The sequence below is a fragment of the Sorex fumeus genome, unplaced genomic scaffold (assembly GCF_029834395.1).
Source record: "Sorex fumeus unplaced genomic scaffold, SorFum_2.1 ptg000010l, whole genome shotgun sequence".
Classification (NCBI taxonomy): domain Eukaryota; kingdom Metazoa; phylum Chordata; class Mammalia; order Eulipotyphla; family Soricidae; genus Sorex; species Sorex fumeus.
Window position 1 is genome coordinate 24,984,850 of NW_026606067.1, and position 16,935 is coordinate 25,001,784.

At 56.6% G+C, this 16,935-nt stretch overlaps 1 protein-coding gene across 1 annotated transcript; it reads left to right on the forward strand.

Annotated features, from left to right (window-relative positions):
- Positions 1 to 10,474: 10,474 nt before the first annotated feature.
- Positions 10,475 to 12,957, forward strand: SLC30A1 (solute carrier family 30 member 1). Its single transcript, XM_056110786.1, has 2 exons — positions 10,475 to 11,159; positions 11,723 to 12,957. The coding sequence occupies exons 1-2, from the start codon at positions 10,508 to 10,510 to the stop codon at positions 12,616 to 12,618; spliced, it is 1,548 nt and encodes a 515-aa protein (XP_055966761.1). The 5' UTR covers positions 10,475 to 10,507; the 3' UTR covers positions 12,619 to 12,957.
- Positions 12,958 to 16,935: the final 3,978 nt, after the last annotated feature.

A 16,935-nucleotide genomic window follows, 5' to 3' on the forward strand; every position in this document is an offset into this window, starting at 1 on the left:
AGGGAGAGAGAGAAAGAGAGGGAGAGAGAGAGGGACAGAGAGGGAGAGAGAGGGAGAGAGAGAAGGAGGGAGGGAGAGAATGAGTGAGAGTGAGAGAGAGGAGAGTGAAAGAGTGAGTGAGAGGAGGGGGAGGGAGAGAGTGAGTGAGAGCGAGGGAGAGCGAGAGAGAGAGAGAGAGAGAGAGAGAGAGAGAGAGAGCAAGAGGGAGGGCGGGAGAGAGAGAACACCACCGGATTAACTAGAGATTGCTCACTCACTGACCGACCACATGCTCTCCCTAGGTGTGGCCAGTAACCACCTGAGTCTTGAATTTCCATCAAAATCCAGAAAATCTCAGCAAATTCCCATCAGACCTGAGAGCCTGCACGAAGCAGCTCCCCCTGCCCAAACCTGGAGGAGATTTTAGCACCAGAACGAAACACAGAGACAGCTTCAAACAGCGGGCATGGGGTGGGGGAGGGGAGGCCTAGTGAGACGGGAGGGTTGGCTACAGAAAGGGCGAATAGAGAAGTGTGACCCAGACGTGCTGGAGACAGACACTTCGCTGTGTCCCGCAGTCCAGGTACAGGGGTGCCTGCAGAAGGAAGTGCAAGGGGAAGTGTAATGAGTAGGGACCCTCATACTGACGGCCCCCCAGAAGCTGCTTCCTATTGGAGGGAGGGCACATGGCCTCCAAGAGGGGAGAAACTGAGTCGCAGCTGCTTGACTGCTGGAGAAGGGGTCTGAAGAATGTAAAGAAGGGTTCCTGCACAAATGCTTCCTTCTTTTAGAAAGCAAGAGGGTACTTGGACATAAGGGGAAGGTCCAGTGGCAACCCCCCCCCAAGACTCTCAGCCAGGCATGCCAGGTGACCCAGTGTTGGGGTTGCAGTGTGGGTTCGGTTGCTCAAGCCATTCAGGTGGACAGGTGGTTCTGGGGTGCAAACTCAGGCCCCCGCAAGCCCCTGTATATATTATCATCATTATTATTTTGGGTTTGGGGCCACACTGGCTTTGCTACTGTGGGTTTGAGCTTTGGGGCTGTTCCGTGTGGTGGCAGGGATTGAACACCAACACCCTGCCACAAAGTCGCCCTGGTCCCAGCCCCAGTGAAGCTCACAGGAGGCTCCTGGTTGTCCCCCCTGCACCCCCAATTAAGTTAACATTGTAAAAGTCAGAGAGAGGCTAATAAGCAAAAAGTCCTGACAAAAGGAGCTCAGGGATGCGGCCAACCGGGTTCGATTCCCAGCATCCCATAAGGTCCCCTGAGCACCGCCAGGGGTAATTCCTGAGCACAGAGCCAGGAGTAACCCCTGTGCATTGCAAAAAAAAGCAAAAAAAAAAAAAAGCTCAGGGGCCAGAGAAGCCAAAACTGCCTCTTCTGCAGAGCCACGACACAGAGGGGCAGTGAGGGGCCACGGGGCCGGCACAGTGGGGCACAGAGAGACCTGTGGGCCACAGCAGTAGGGGCCGGGGAGGGCGTGCATGCCTGGAGCTCCTGTGCTCTGTGGAGTCAACCTGTCACCAGGAGGGAGGTGACAGTAAGGGGCCAAGGTGCTGATGTCACCTGCCCAGAGGGCAGGACGGCACCTGGAGAGCAAATCTGGCCAACTGAGCCCAGGCGCCAGAGCCTCGAGCTGCCCGGCCTCAGATGAGAGACTTTTCTCAGAGTCCATCAGATAGTGCCTCTGCCACCCCAAGCCCTGGGCAGGGACCACAGGAGGTCAGGCAGGCTGGGGTGGAGCTGGGCAGAGCACATGCCCCGTGTGTCCGAGGCCCTGGCTCCTGCCCCCACACCGCACCCCAAACGCTCCCCAAGAGTGACCTCAGGTGGTGGCCCCAATTCAGGCCTCCATCAGCACGGGGTTGTCATGGGTGCCACAGTGCGGGGACCACTGGCCAGCAAGTTGGAGTGGGCTTGTGTCACCAGCCCACACCAGCTCAGCTCCCCCAGCCACACCCAGAGAGTCAGAAGACCCGGGTCGGTTGGGAAGGTGTGGCCGCAGGTCCCAATGTCCAGCACCACCAGAGTAGCCTGCAGGCACCAGCGCAGAAAAGGAGGCAGTGGACAATGCCATAGGCAGACTGAGATTCTTCTGGATGGGGCAATGAGGTTGGATGGACACAGCCGTGGCTTGTATGCCATGGCCCGAGCTCTGGGGACACAGAGAGATGGAAGAAATGGTTCTTGCCCTCCAGCAGCTGTGGGGAGACCTTCAGAGGGGCATGCAGGCCTGGCAGGAGCGAGCGTGCCAGAGGGGTGAGTTCCTGTCCACTAGGACCCAGGTTGGGAGGGAGTGGGCCTCCTCCCTCCTTCCCACTGTCTCCGCTTTCCAAGCTGCTGTGTGACTGCAAGCCTGTGTGCTAGTCACTGTCAAGCGAAGGGTGAGTCAGGGCAGGGCGTGGCAGAGCCACTCGGAATAGGGAGACCCGGGGTCCAAGCCCACTCCCGGTGTTGACAGAGTTGCTCTAGCGGGCCCAGTAACATCTCCATTGTAAGACTTGCAAGCCCACTGCCTCAGGGAAATAAAAATTGTTTTTAATGAAAGAGAGCAGGGAGATAAAAACACCGCTGACTTAATGGTGGCCATGAAAACCTTTAAACCAACCGTTCACAGTCTGGAAGGACCGCAGCAATACTGGGGGACTGGAACACTCGTCTATCACGGCTGGCACATCAGGCAGGCCAAAACTCAACAAGGAAGGACTGGTCTTTTCAGGTTCTGGGCCACATTCGGCAATGCTCAGGGCTTACTCCTGACTCTGCACTCAGCGATCACTCCTGGTGGGGCTGGGGAGACCCTGTGGGGTGCCAAGGGTCAGACTAGGATCAGCTGCCTGCAAGGCGAGTACCCTACCCACTGAGCTACTGCTTGGGGCAAGAGACTGGATTTCTTTGGGGAGGGAGAAGGGAACTGCACACTGAGCAGTGCTCAGGACTGACTCCTGGCAGAGCTTAGGAGACCCTATACAGTGACAGAACCTGGGCTGGCCGTGTGCAGAGCAAGAACCTTACCCCCTGCATTACTCAGCCCAGAATACTTGCCTTTATTTCGGCAGAATGCCACAGTGATGCCTTCAAAGAGAAAGAATGAATATCAGAAAAGCAAAATGGCCGAATTTGAGCTTAGGACATGCTTTTTGAAATATCTCATCTGCACAGACTCACCTTCTTCCAGGATGAAAACAAATGAGGGCCAGAGAGATGGTGCAAGGTGAAGGCATTGTATATATTGTACATATACATTGTATATATTGTATTGTATATAGCCAACCTAGGTCCAATCCCCAGAACCCTTACGGACCCTGGAGCCCGTCCAGGAAGGATCCCTGAGTGCCGAGCCAGGAGTAAGCCCCGAGAACCACTGGAAATGGTGCTCTCCCGCCCCCCAAGAAAATAAAGACAAACCCCGAACACCTACCCACCCACCCAAACAAATAAACAAGCTAGTTCCCTAGGCCTCAAAGTGTGGCCTGCAAATGACCAGCACAGCAGCCCCCAAACTCACTGGGAGCCCAGCTCTAGGTGCCCAACCATCCTGACAGCAGCTGGTCAGCGATCTGGCATTGGAAGGAAGAAGTGGGTGCAGATGGAGAGAGAAATGGACACATCCCCGCCGAGCTGTGTGCCAAGGGGGCTGACAGGGGCACACCTTTGGAGACTGGGGTGACTGTCAGGTGAGTCTCACAGTGGGCCAGGCCCTGATCTTCAGAGTGATTTCCGGGTGCTCAGAAGGGCAGGCTGCAGGTGCTCCCGGGCCCAGAGCACAGCGCCTTATGCAGCCTGCCCTGGGTTGCCCCACCACCACCACAATTTGGCAGGAAGCAAGCACCCACGTGAAGACGGCAGGTCATCAGGGATGAGCCGGTACCCCCCGCCTGGGGCACTGCGTCGCCTCTTAAGCCTTGGCCCCATTCAGACTTGGCGCGGACCACCGCGTCCAGTGAAGGCGGGGGAGTGATGAGCCCTGGAAACCGTGAGAACCAGGGTGTTATCGTGCAGAAGCCAAGCGTGGGTCCCAGTTTCGTCCAATTAGTTGCCTCTTGGGTGAGATAAGATCACGCGAAGGACGACGGCTGCTGGAAGCGGGGTGCGTTGTGGGGAGAGGGCTGGGCATGCTGGGCGGGAATGTGGGAGTCCTGAGTGCAGGGACAAGCTCGCCATGTTCCCTCCAGCAGACACTGCTGACCTGCCTGGCGAGGGACCCTGCACGTGCTTGGGGCGCAAGCACACAGGAGCACCAGCGCCCAGCACTGGCACCCCCAGCTGACCTCCGGGCCCCTGGGGGCTGTGAGAAGTCGAAGAGCGGGAGGAGCAGAGCTCTGCAGTAGCCTCACCCAAGTCATGCAGCCCCTCCAACAGGCACAGGGTCCTGAGCTCGCACAGCTGTGAGACTTTCACAGATTGCTCTCTCCTGCAAGCGTGAGAGTCCTGAGGCTGTGCCCGCACTGCAGAACCAGCAGAACACAGCCTGCACTGCTGACTGGGCGGTGGCTCAGCTCAGAGGGAGACTGCCCTGCACGAGAGGCCCTGGGCTTGGTCCCTGGCACTGCGACTGTCGTATTAAATAAATAAATAAATTCTTTCGAGATTGAAAACATGGTACAAGGATCAGGGCCTTGCCCCTGGCGGGCTCACGTTAGACCAAGTCCCACCGGGAGTTAGCCCTGAGCATCTTGGAGGTTGTTCAAAAAACAAAGAACCAAAGAAGCCTCCGACAGCCCTGCCTTTGCAGGGAAGAGATGGGGAGCATGGATGCTTAAGTCCCCTGTGCGTGTGCTTTGAGGTGGTGGCCGGCTCACCTGGCAGTGCTCTGCACTGTGCTGAGAGATTGGGATCTCCCCAGGTGGCCGGGTCCCAGCTCTGTCTGAGCTGGAGAACAGTATTGGGTCCACACTTTACAAGGTCTCACAACCCTCCAGATGGGTTCTGGTACAGGGGGTTGAAGCGATAGCACAGCGGGTAGGGCGTTTGCCTTGCACATGGCCGACCCGGGTTCGATTTCCAGCATCCCATATGGTCCCCTGAGCACCGCCAGGAGTAATTCCTGAGTGCAGAACCAGGAGTAACCTCTGTGCATTGCCCGGTGTGACCCAAAAAGCAGATGGGTTCTGGTACAACGTACACCAGTCACGAGTGGAAACGACAGCAAAGTGTGTGTGCCTTTGCTGCCTGCTCCCCGTGCCCTTCTGTGGAGGCGCCCCGCAGGCCACGCGACTGTTCTGGGGTGTACCAGGCTCTGCGCTGTGTCCCCCACCCCCCACTTCCTGCCCTGACCTTCCTGCATAGTTTCCCTTTTACCCTGGACCTTTTGTCATGGCGGGCTTTATTACTCATTGTTACTTGTTTATTCTGCATTTTACTGCCTGTCCTCTCAGGAGGCAACTAAAATTTCCAACTTTGACCTTCAGTGTCGCTGCCAGAGATCAGTTTGATTTGTCATAATTATTCACCTGTGCTCCCACTCCCAAACAAACAGCAGTCACCCCGCACCTCTGCCTCTGTTCTGAGAGGGCATCAGTAGTACTTTACAGGCCACAAGGTCAGATGTGAGCCCTCCACACATGCTTTCTGCATCCTTGTCTGGGAACCCTACCTTGGATTTAAATTTTTTTATAATTTTATTTATTGAATCACCGTGAGAGCAGTTACAAAGCTTTCGGGTTTAAGTCTCGGTCATACAACGAAACACCCATGCCTTCACCAGTGCCCGTTCTCCACCCCCCAAACCCTAGTATACCCCCATTCCACACCCTCCCCCTACCTGTGGGGCAGATGATTTCCACGTTACTCTCTCTCTACTTTGATCACATTCAATATTTTGACACCAGACCCACCATTATTATTTGGGATTTTACCCCAACACTCAGATCTGCTGAAAAGGCAACAGTAGACAATTTGTTTCCTATTGCTGGTTATGAATAACATATGATATCATGCGGCTGCAGTAGTGGCCACGTGATTTTGAAATTCCGAAATTTTAACAATTAAATCTGGAGGGATTTCTGCCAAAACCTGCTGGGTTCCGAGATTTGTTCCTGAGTCTCTTGGATCATGGCCGTTAAGCAGCTTGATCAAGAGCCAGAAAGGCCATTTGTGGGCAGCGTCTCAGGGTCTCATCAGGACGGGGAGGAAAGGGCCAGCTCCACCCCCATCCCATCAGGCCCCGTATGTCTTGTCACTGCAGGCCCAAACCTGACTGTCCAATGGCCTCTGGAGGATGGTGGCCACTGAGTTGCCAAGGGGGAGCAGGCAGAATAACAGCACCCTTTCCCCGCTGGGGTGGCCCGGTGACAGTAACCTACTGCGTGGTCCCGACGCATTTCTGCCAAAAGCCGCTGGGTTTCGAGATTTGTTTCTGAGTCTCTGGGATCATGGCCATTAAGCAGCTTGATCAAGAGCCAGAAAGGCCATTTGTGGGCGGCGACTTGGGATCTTGTTGGGACCGGAGGAAAGGGCCAGCTCAACCCCCATCCTGTGAGGCCCCACATGTCTCGTCACTGTGGCCCAAATCTGACTGTCCAGTGTCCTCTGGAGGATGGCAGCCACTGGGCCGCCAGGGGGAAGAGGCCAAGGCACGAAACCTATTCTCACCTAGGGTGGCCCAATGCCAGTAACATACTGCAGGGACTGGACACATTTCTGCCAAAAGCCTTTGGATTTCGAGATTTGTTTCTGAGTCTCTGGGATCATGGCCGTTAAGCAGTTTGATTAGGAACCAGAGAGGCCATGCCTCCAAGCATATAGCTGAGCCGGAGGTGGTTCGTGGGTGTGTCTCTCACATACCTAACTTTTGGCTGTTTACTTTCTTGGTAAACTTTGCCCCAAGATTTTGGGGTCTGGCTAAAGGCACAGCAGCAATTTTGGGGTATCTGGAAGTCTGAAGGTGCCATCAGGCTGCTGATGCACTCGCCCCGCAGGTACAGGTTGATCTGTTGGCGGCACCATACCCCCCCTATCTTGGATTCTTAACAGTCAAGACCACCCACTGGCCTGGTGGTCTTGGATTCCTCCTAGCAGTGGAGGAATCCAAGGAATCCAGCAGCAGCATTTGCAGCGGATGCTCAAGGCCTCCCTGAGTGGGTGGAGCTTGGCATTGGGAGTCGGGAGAGGACAGGTTGGGGCCCTGGACGTGGTCCTATAGCACGTAGGACCAGGGCTGAGGTGGGTGTTTTTTTTTTTTTCTTCATTTTTTATAATTTTATTTATTGAATCACTGTGAGAGCAGTTACAAAGCTTTTGGGTTTAAGTCTCGGTCATACAATGAAACACCCGTCCCTTCACCGGTGCCCATTCTCCACCACCAAAACCCCCAGTAAACTCCCATCCCACACCCTCCCCCTACCTGTGGGGCAGGTGATTTCCACATTACTCTCTACTTTGATTACATTCAATATTTTGACATCAGAGAGGTGGGTGGTTTTCTACATGCAGCCCAGCACTAGCCCATTGGTGTTTGAAGAGGTCCAGGGCCCAGGCTAACCTGGCTTCACTCTCTCTGGCTGAGGGGCACAGGCTCTCCCTCAGTCACCTCGGTCACCTGCAGCACTCAGCAGATGATCTGAGTTTTGAGAGCGGGGATGAAAAAAAAACAAATAATTTTCACTCAACCAAGGGACTGTGTTGATGAGAAGCAAGGCTGCCTGACACTCACCTCACTCTTGGCTGTGTGACACCACTGGGACAATGAACCGAAAAGCCAGATGGGGTCAAGGGTCTACTCCCGGAGTAGTTCAGCCAGGGGCACTGAATCAATGGGACAGCAGGGAGAGCCCTGTACAGGGTCCCCCAATACTGCCGAGAGTAACCCGTGTGCAGAGTCCTGAGCACAGCCGGGTGTGGCTCAAAGCCAAAAGGAGTTCACTGCCCACAGCGGGGAAGACAAGTCCCAGGCTGAAACGCCCAGCGCGTATGCCAATGGAATGATTCTTTCTGGAGGGCATGATTCTAACTTTTAACCGCTTTGACAATGGACACCGGACTGATCCCTTCCAGCCCAGGCTAGGAGAGGAGAAAGCACCTGGTCTGGGAGCCGCTGACAGGAGAAACACGCCAGCATGGGGGCCCTTGGCGCTGGAAGCTGCCCTGCTTGGCCCAAGCCTCTCCCAGCTCTGCTGCTAACGTTCTCTTGCGTGGCAGCCCCCGTGCTGCGTTTGGGGCTGAGCGTCATGCTTCCAGGGGCCTCTCGCTTCAAATAAAGGGACTCAGTGACTTCCAAACAGATGGACTCGGAACTGCCTGACGCCTTCCATAGGCACCTCGACACCACCAAAGAGGCTCCCTGACTTCTGCAGGGAGGGGCCGGACAGAGCCTTAGAGCAGCACCGTCACCTGACCCGAAGGGGAGCCCTGGAGAAGACAAAGGTCCCCTGCCTGGTCCTTAGGATCCCTCTAAGGCTCATTAATAACCAGTTCAGGGCCAGGGACATGCTCAAAGGGCTGGGCACAGGTGTGCCATGTGGAGCCCTGGCTTCCATGCCTGGCACTGAGCGTGAGCCGTGAGCACCCAGTCAGTAAGTTTCTGGGAGCAGCCCCAGAAACAAACAAAAAAATCCAGCTCACCATTTTCCCATTGAAACCTACTCCTTCAGAAATAAAGCAGGGTAAGACACACACCTTAAACGGGTTTGATCCCCATCACTGCACTTGGTGTCCCCAGCTCTGCCAGGAGTGATGGGGATTACCACCAGTCTGACCCCCAAACCCCACCAAAACCAAAACCAAGCAAAAAAAAAAATCTGCTCCTTCAAATTACCACCATCACCAAGAGAAGGTGTGGGAGAGAGACAGCTCAGGGCTGAGTGCCTGCTTGAAGCAGGCCCGCAGGAGGCCAGGGCTTGGACCTCCGAAGCTCGGTCCCCTGAATATCAGAGTGACCCCTATTACTGAGCAAGGAGCAGCCCCTGAGCACCACCCAGAGTGACCCCCAAACAAAGCAATAAACCAGCCCCCACACCTTGTTCTCACCATGGCAAAGGTTAGAAACACAACAGTATTCCTTTAATTCTCCTCGGCTTTTGCCCTCCCAGACCACAGTCACTGAATCCTAGAATCTTGGAAGGTCTTGGAAAGTTTCCCATGCCAATTCCGGCAGAACCTAACAGAGGCACTAGAAGGTAGGAAATACACACACCTGAAAAAGGCACTTTGTAAAAAGGCGCAGCATTAAAAGGGGGGTTGGCTAAAACAAACAAACAAACAAACAAACAACAGCAGAGCCAAGCGGAGCCCCCAGGCCTGGCCAGCAGGTTTGGGTTTGACCGAGGGGATCCAGAGGGGCTGGGGTCAGGGCTCCTGAGGTCAGACCTTGGTGGTGGTGGTGGGGGGTGTCAGCCGGGGACAGGCTGCTCCGGGTCTACAGTTTCAGACAATTCTCGACTGCTGGAGCCCGGCGCGGCGGGCCACGCCGCCGTCGGACCGCGGTCAGCACTCCCGGAGTCCCCTAGTCCGGCTTTATCGCCACCTGGACAGAAGCTCCTTCTCCTTTCTCACCGCCCCGCCCCTTCCCCATAGCAACTAGCACAGGGTTCGGCGGGCTTGGGGCTATAAATAAAATGTTTGTGAAATCACCAAGCCCTCGAATTTTAGCGCCAGGAGGAATCTGGGCAGTTCCTGGGGCTGCTCGTTCCTCTGCAGATGGGGCAGCCGCGCCCGGGTCCGGGGCTGACCCTGCCGGGGCGGCCGGTCAGGGGCCAAGTCGCAAACAATCACACCGGGGGCCTCGGGCGGGGGGTGGGAGGGGGGGCGGCGCCGGGGCGAACCTCCCCGCGCACCCGACCCGGCGCCCGGCCTGCGGCCCGTCCCGCACCGGGCCGGGGGCTCCGGAGACGCGGGTGCCCCGGCAGGTGTCAGCGCGGGGCCGAGCGGCCGGCCCACGTGCACTCGGCGCGCGGGAGCAAAGTCCGCGAGGGGCTGCGCGGCCCCCCACCCGCGCTGCGCCCGGCCCGGCCCGGCCCGCCCAGCCGCTGCACGCGGCCCGCGACCCCGACCCGCCCCCACGCCTCCGCCGCCGCTGCACCCGGGCCGCGGTCCCCGGCCCACGCCCGGCGCCCGGCGCGCAGGCTCCGCCCCCCGGCCGGGCCCCGCCCCCGCCCGCCCCGCCGCGCCGCCGGCCAATGGGGCGCACGGGGGCGGGGCGCGGCGGCTGTCGTGAGCGGCCGCCGGCCAATGGGGCGGCGAGCCGGGCCGGGGGGCGGGGCGCCGGGGCCGTGTCACGCTCGGGTCCGTGTGAAAACGGGGTTCCGAGTGCAAAGCAAAGTTTTTTTGTAAACCGTCTGCAAAGGCGGGGGGCGAGCACGGCCCGACGCCGCGCCGGGAGCCGCTGCCGGCCGCCGCCGCCGCCTCCGAGCCGCCCGGGCGCCGGCCGCGCGGCCGGGCTCCGCGGACCCCGAGAGCGGCCGGGCCGCCGCCCGCCGATGCGCGCCGCGCCCGCCGCGCCCGCCGCGCCCGCCCGCCCGCGCCGCCCGGGCGCCGCCGCCGCCGCCGCCGCCGCGGCCCCGCGGCCCCGCGCCCGGCCCCCGCCGCCGCCATGGGCTGCTGGGGGCGCAACCGCGGGCGCCTGCTGTGCATGCTGCTGCTGACCTTCCTCTTCATGGTGCTGGAGGTGGTGGTGAGCCGCGCCACCGCCTCGCTCGCCATGCTCTCCGACTCCTTCCACATGCTGTCGGACGTGCTGGCGCTCGTGGTGGCGCTGGTGGCCGAGCGCTTCGCGCGCCGCACCCACGCCACGCAGAAGAACACGTTCGGCTGGATCCGCGCCGAGGTGATGGGCGCGCTGGTGAACGCCATCTTCCTCACGGGGCTGTGCTTCGCCATCCTGCTGGAGGCCGTCGAGCGCTTCATCGAGCCGCACGAGATCCAGCGGCCGCTCGTGGTGCTGGCCGTCGGCGTGGCCGGCCTGGTGGTCAACGTGCTGGGGCTCTGTCTCTTCCACCATCACAGCGGCTTCGGCCACGCGCACGGCGGCCGCGGCCGCGGCCACGGCCACGGCCACGGCGCGGCGGCGGCGGCGGCGGCGCGGGGGGCGCGCGCGGGCGGCCCCGGCGCGCCCGGAGGAGCGGGCGGACCCGGCGGACCCGGGCCCGACGGCGCGGCCAGCGAGCCGGGGCCCGACCCCGAGGAGACCAACATCCTGGTGCCCGGCGGCCGCGACGCCAACGGGCTCAAGCCCGAGCGCCCAGGTGGGTCCGGGTCGGCGGGGAGGGGGCGTGGGGGGGCTGCACTGCCTTGACCCGCGCCCGGGAGCGTTCCAGAGGGAGAGGGGCACGCCGGGGCGGGGTGCCACCCCAGACGCCAGCGGCCCGTCTTCACACTCACCTGCGCTGCCTGCCTGCCGCTGGAAGTCAGCCGGCCCCGGGAACAGGTCCCACCCAGCCCGGCTCCCCTGCACCAGGCAGGGGTCCGGGTCAGGCTCCCCGCCCAGGACCCTCTCCTCCGTACTCGGGTCAGAGTCTAGAAGTAGTTGGCCACCACACCTCCGTGGCTGCGAGGCCTCTGCTGAGACTCCTTGCTGCCCTTTGTGGATGACCCCCCCCATGTGTAGGGGCAGCAGCGGCCCTGCCACGACTTTGTCCAGCCCCGGCCAGCGGCCAGCGGCCGGCCCCTAGCTGCCTCTCCTCGCTTGCCCTGCGCACATACAGAAAGTGGGTGTCCGGAGGTTCCCCTGCGTCCTCCTTCGTGTGGGGATGGGCAGGGAGGTTGCTGGCGACTCTGACTCTGATGCTCCGCGGTCATCTCCTCGCAGATGCTGACCAGTCGGGAGCTGAGGCCTCGGCCGTGCAGGTGAACGGCAGCCTCATGGCGGAAACGGAGCCGGAGGAGCTGGACGACGACCACTCGGCGCAGCTCAACATGCGCGGGGTCTTCCTGCATGTCTTCGGCGATGCTCTGGGGTCCGTGATTGTGGTGTTGAATGCGTTAGTCTTTTACTTTTCTTGGAAAGCTTGTCCTGAGGGGGAGTTCTGTGTGAACCCGTGTAGCCCCGACCCTTGCAAAACCTTTGTGGAAATGCTGAATACGACACAGGCGGACGTCCACACGGCCGGGCCTTGCTGGGTGCTTTACCTGGACCCCACGCTCTGCATCGTCATGGTCTGCATCCTGCTCTACACCACCTACCCGCTGCTGAAGGAGTCCGCCCTCATCCTGCTCCAGACGGTGCCCAAGCAGATCGACATCAAGCATCTCATGAAGGAGCTGCGTGCCGTCGAGGGGGTCGATGAAGTCCACGAGCTACACGTCTGGCAGCTGGCTGGGAGCAGGATCATCGCCACCGCGCACATCAAGTGTGAGGACCCCGCCTCCTACATGCACGTGGCCAAGATCATCAAGGATGTGTTCCACGACCACGGCATCCACGCCACCACCATCCAGCCCGAGTTCGCCAGCGTGGGCACGGCCAGCGTGGCCCCCTGCGAGCTGGCCTGCAGGACTCAGTGTGCGCTGAAGCAGTGCTGCGGCTCCCGGCCGCAGCCCCCCGGGGCCAAGGACGGGGAGAAGACCCCCTCGGTTAGCATTTCCTGTTTAGAACTTAGTGAAAGTCTGGAGAAGAAGCCCCGGAGGACTAAAGTGGAAAACATACCTGCTGTTGTCATAGAGATTAAAAAGATGCCAAGCAAACAGCCCGAGTCCTCTTTGTAAAGGAGGCTTGAGAGGGACACAGCGCTTGATTTTAAAGACTCCATCGAATTCGAGTTTGCCAAGTAGTGTGATTTGAAGTCCTTGTCTGGCCACAGTTTCTTCTATTTTTGTAAGAACTCGCAGGGACTGTTGAACAGAGTTCTACAGCAACTTTTGTGAATGTTGGTGGGGTCACAGCTGTGCTGGACAGTTTTAGGAAGCCAGTTTTAACACTATGTTACATTTTTGTTTTAAAGTAAGTATAAACCTTATATAACATAATGACTTTTGATTTCCAGTTTTTCCATGGTAAAAGATTAACTTGGGGGATAAATAAAATTGTTACTGGGTTTTCTCTGCTTTCCTTTCCCCCCTTTGTTGTTATACTTTGTTCACATTGTAATTGCTAGAACTTTAAAAAATCGTCGTTTGTTCCCTCTGACACTCTAAGAAATATTGACCTGCCCTTTGAGATCATTACATAGCACAGTGGCAGCATGTTTGGAAAGTGACTCATGGGTATTAGGGAAAGTTTCTGTTTTTCCTCACCTGGGGTATTTCTCATACTAAGCATCAGTGACTGTCCTGTCTGGGCTATTGCTGAGTATTCTAATAAAGTGAGTTAATTGACCAGTTGCTATCATTCACACATAACAGGGAGGGTCGGTTTCCCAAATGAAATACTTCAGGCACTTGCAAATTAACATTCGGTCTACATAGGGCCGGAGAGACAGTAAAGCGGGTAGGGTGCTTGCCTAGCACGTGGCCAACCCGCATTCCTTCCTCGACATCCTGTATGGTACGCCAAGCACCATCAGGAGTAATTCCTGAGCAGAGTCAGGAGTGACCCCTGAGCGTCACTGGGTATGGCTCACAAAAGTATATATTCAATCTGCATCTCTAAATTTTCTGAGATACGAACTCACATTCCCTTTGCCAGAGTCTGTCTGAGAGCTGGACTCTGTACCCCCAGCCTTGCTTTCTGAGACTTGCTGGAAGCATGCAGGCGTCGGTGGCTTCAAGGACATGAAACAACATGAGATCACGTGCTGAGTACCAGCTCGTTAAGGTGACTGTTGAGATTATGGGTGTTGAAACAAGACCATTTTCTGGTGTTGGCGGGACCCGGGCGAGGCTCCTGGAGCACGTCCTGAGCTGGGAAGCAGCTCTGAGGGTGCAGTCCGGCCTGGGTCCTCGCCAAGGGAGCGGGCCGCTCAGACTGCCCGTTACTCCCACCCTCAGTGCCCAGCTGTCTCTCCAGTAACCTGTTCCCAACTGCTGTTGCTGTGGATTTCAGACCTACAGATACGGTTGAAGAGCATTTAAAGTTACAGTTTTCATGTTAGATGGGTTATGCTTGGTGGAGAAAAAAAAGCCAAAATGATATTTGCTTTCAGATGAATGAATGCTAGTATCAGCCCTCATGGATAGTTCTATTTTTCTAGAAACCTAGTATCCTGACTCCCATCAGTCACTTTCAGAGCATTATGGATGTTTGCATTTTGGGATTTGAAATAATTTGTTATTTTATGAGTCTTAAGATGAAAGTGTCGGTATTTGACAGTTAACTCACTGAAAGGATGATCGTTCGTGGTAGATGATGTGTTTTATTTTTTCTAGAATAAGCCTATTGCTGGCAATGGGTCTATTTAAGAACAGCTAACTTTTCCAGCAAGACAGGTCATCTTATGAACACATTGTAATTACATATTTTCTATAAATGGGCCAAACCATAATTTATTGATATGCAATACACCTTGAATACTGTGATCTGGTATTGTGCAATTAACTCCTTAAATACACTGCTAGTTATCTGAATTCTGGAGGGTGGGGTGAAGTTAAAGGATGAAAGTGGGAAGTGCCATAAGTATGGGTAAATGAGAGAAAGCTTCGAATTGTGATAAGATGAAAATCAGGCCAGAACAATAGAACAGTGTGTAGGGCATTTGCCTTGCCCGCAACCAACCAGAGTTTGAATCCCAGCACCCCAGATGGTCCCCTGAGCACCACCAGGAGTGATTCCCAAGTGCAGAGCCAGGAGTAACCCCTGAGCATCACCAGGTGTGGCCCCCCAAAACCAAACCAAAAATATTCAGCTCCAAATCATTGGTCATCAGAACATTTCAGTAATAAGACATTTATGATAACATCTCACAGATCACACAGTGGGGCAGTTTCTGGACGCAGGCTAAGGTGGCATAGCTGACACCGGCAATGGATCTATTTAAGGAGGGGTTTAGTGGTGTGTCAAGCAAGGACCAAGGGCTACTTTCTAGTGTGCTCTGAGGGTAACAGCCTTTAGAGTTTAGTTTTGTCACTGTCCCTGATTATAAGCAACTTCTCTGTAACAATGGGGCACCTATAGCCTCTCTTCCCTGTCCTAATAGCAGAATTGGGCACTGACTCACCTCTTGACTTTTAGCAGAGAATTACTTCTTTACAATACACTTGCTCTCTCTCTCTCTCTCTCTCTCTCTCTCTCTCTCTCTCTCTCTCGGTGCTGTATTAGCATTATCTTTTAAAAGATGCTTTTATATTTAAAGTATTGTGGAATTCAGGTGGTTTGTCCAAAAGAGCTTATTTTTCCCTGCCCACCCTACATGGCTGGGAGGTGGACCTGGTATTCCCCTTTCCTGGTTCTCTGAGCAAGGTCAGCTTCTAGAACATGCATCTAGAACGTGTCTGTCTCACGTTAGTGAGAAGGGGCTGCTGGCGCCAGAAATCAAACCACGCAGAAAATTTTCTAGCCATTCACAGCCTCCACGGGGAGATTCCCTTCTCCACACCACCCCTTAATGTAGCTTATGTGAATGTCCCAGCGGGTTTTTATAAGGAGCCTCTGTGCTGTAAAAGTGAGTTTGAACCCGGACAGGGAGAAAAACATTTAACATTTCAGGGAACAGTCCGTTTGAATAGCTAACGTGTGTCCTTAGATTAGGAGAAATTTCCACTAAGCACCTTGGAAAGTCACAAAAGTTGGAGAAGTCTGCATCAGCTTGCTTCTATCTTGTTAATGTCCTCAGTGGATTGAGAAGGATTGGACTATGAGGGGAGAGGCCCAGGGGACCCCAGGGGAGCCTTGGGAGAAGGGGAAGTGGCACCGAGGTGGCCTGAGCTGCTCAGACACTGATGACAGGAGTGACGTGTTCTTTACCTGCTCCAAGTGTCCGCGCAGCCCCCTGGAGAAGATTCACCTGAAGAAAATTCTACAATGCAGAAATATTTATCCGCCTCAGTTTAGTCCTGAAACAGTGTTAAAACCCGTGTGGAGGTGGGGAGTTCGGGGCCCACTGTGTTTAAGTTGGAGCAGCCACGTAAGTTGGAGGTCGAGGCTGGTCTCCACCATGCCTCGCTGCAGACAGGCCGATGCTCCGTGGCTTCACCCTGACTTTTTACCTGCACAAGGGCCTCTTCTGCGTCGTGCCAGCTCAATTTCTAAACCAAAATTGTTTGGTCGTGTCTTTGGCGAACTGTCACCGAAGACTGTGACCTGATGTGTGCAGTGGAGGAGGAGACCAGGATCAGCGTGTGTCCGGCCTCTACTCTTCCTGCTGCCCGGCACCCCTTGCTGAAAGGCTCCGTGGATTGTTCCGTGTGGGAGCTGTCCTTGAGACAGGCTGCTGTGTTGCTTCTCATTTATTAAAAGGAGAAAAATAAACCAATTTTCACTCTACAGCACTGTTTGGCGCCTCTGTTTCCTCTCTGTGCTAGGGGCGTGGGGTGCAGAGGGGTTCGCTAGGAGTAGGCATAGGGACCAGGTCTCAGGACAGGGAGGAGGATGACAGGAGGGGGCAAGAGCAGCCCGAGGAGTGGGGGGCGCGAGTGCGGGCCTATGTGTGCTGGACTGTCCCTGCGAGGGGTCAGCTGCTCTGGCTCCCACACAGGCTCCTGACGGAGGCCAGTGGTCGACAGCGATGTGACCGGGACCATTGGCTGGGAAGTTCGTGGTCATTTAGAGGGTTTTAGAGCACGTTCCTCCCACTGGGAGGTGAGCAGTGAAGAAAACCATGAGACTGGAGTGTTAGCGCAGTGGGACGACATTTGCCTTGCATGTGGCTGACCGGGGTTTGATCCCGGCATCCCATGTGGCCCCTGAGCACCACCAGGAGTGATTCCTGAGCGCAGAGCCAGTGGTGATCCTGAACATTGCTGGGCGTGGTCCCCAAAACACAAAAAGCCAACGGTGGGCGCTGTGTGGCACGGCTGACTTACAGCCTCCGCCCCCTCAGGTCAGCACCTCCTGGGGCTGAGCACCCGATGGACAGGCCTTGCAGGCGGTAGCGACATGGTGGCACCAATCGGCTTCCGTTGTTCCCTCCACAGAGACTGTCCCACTGT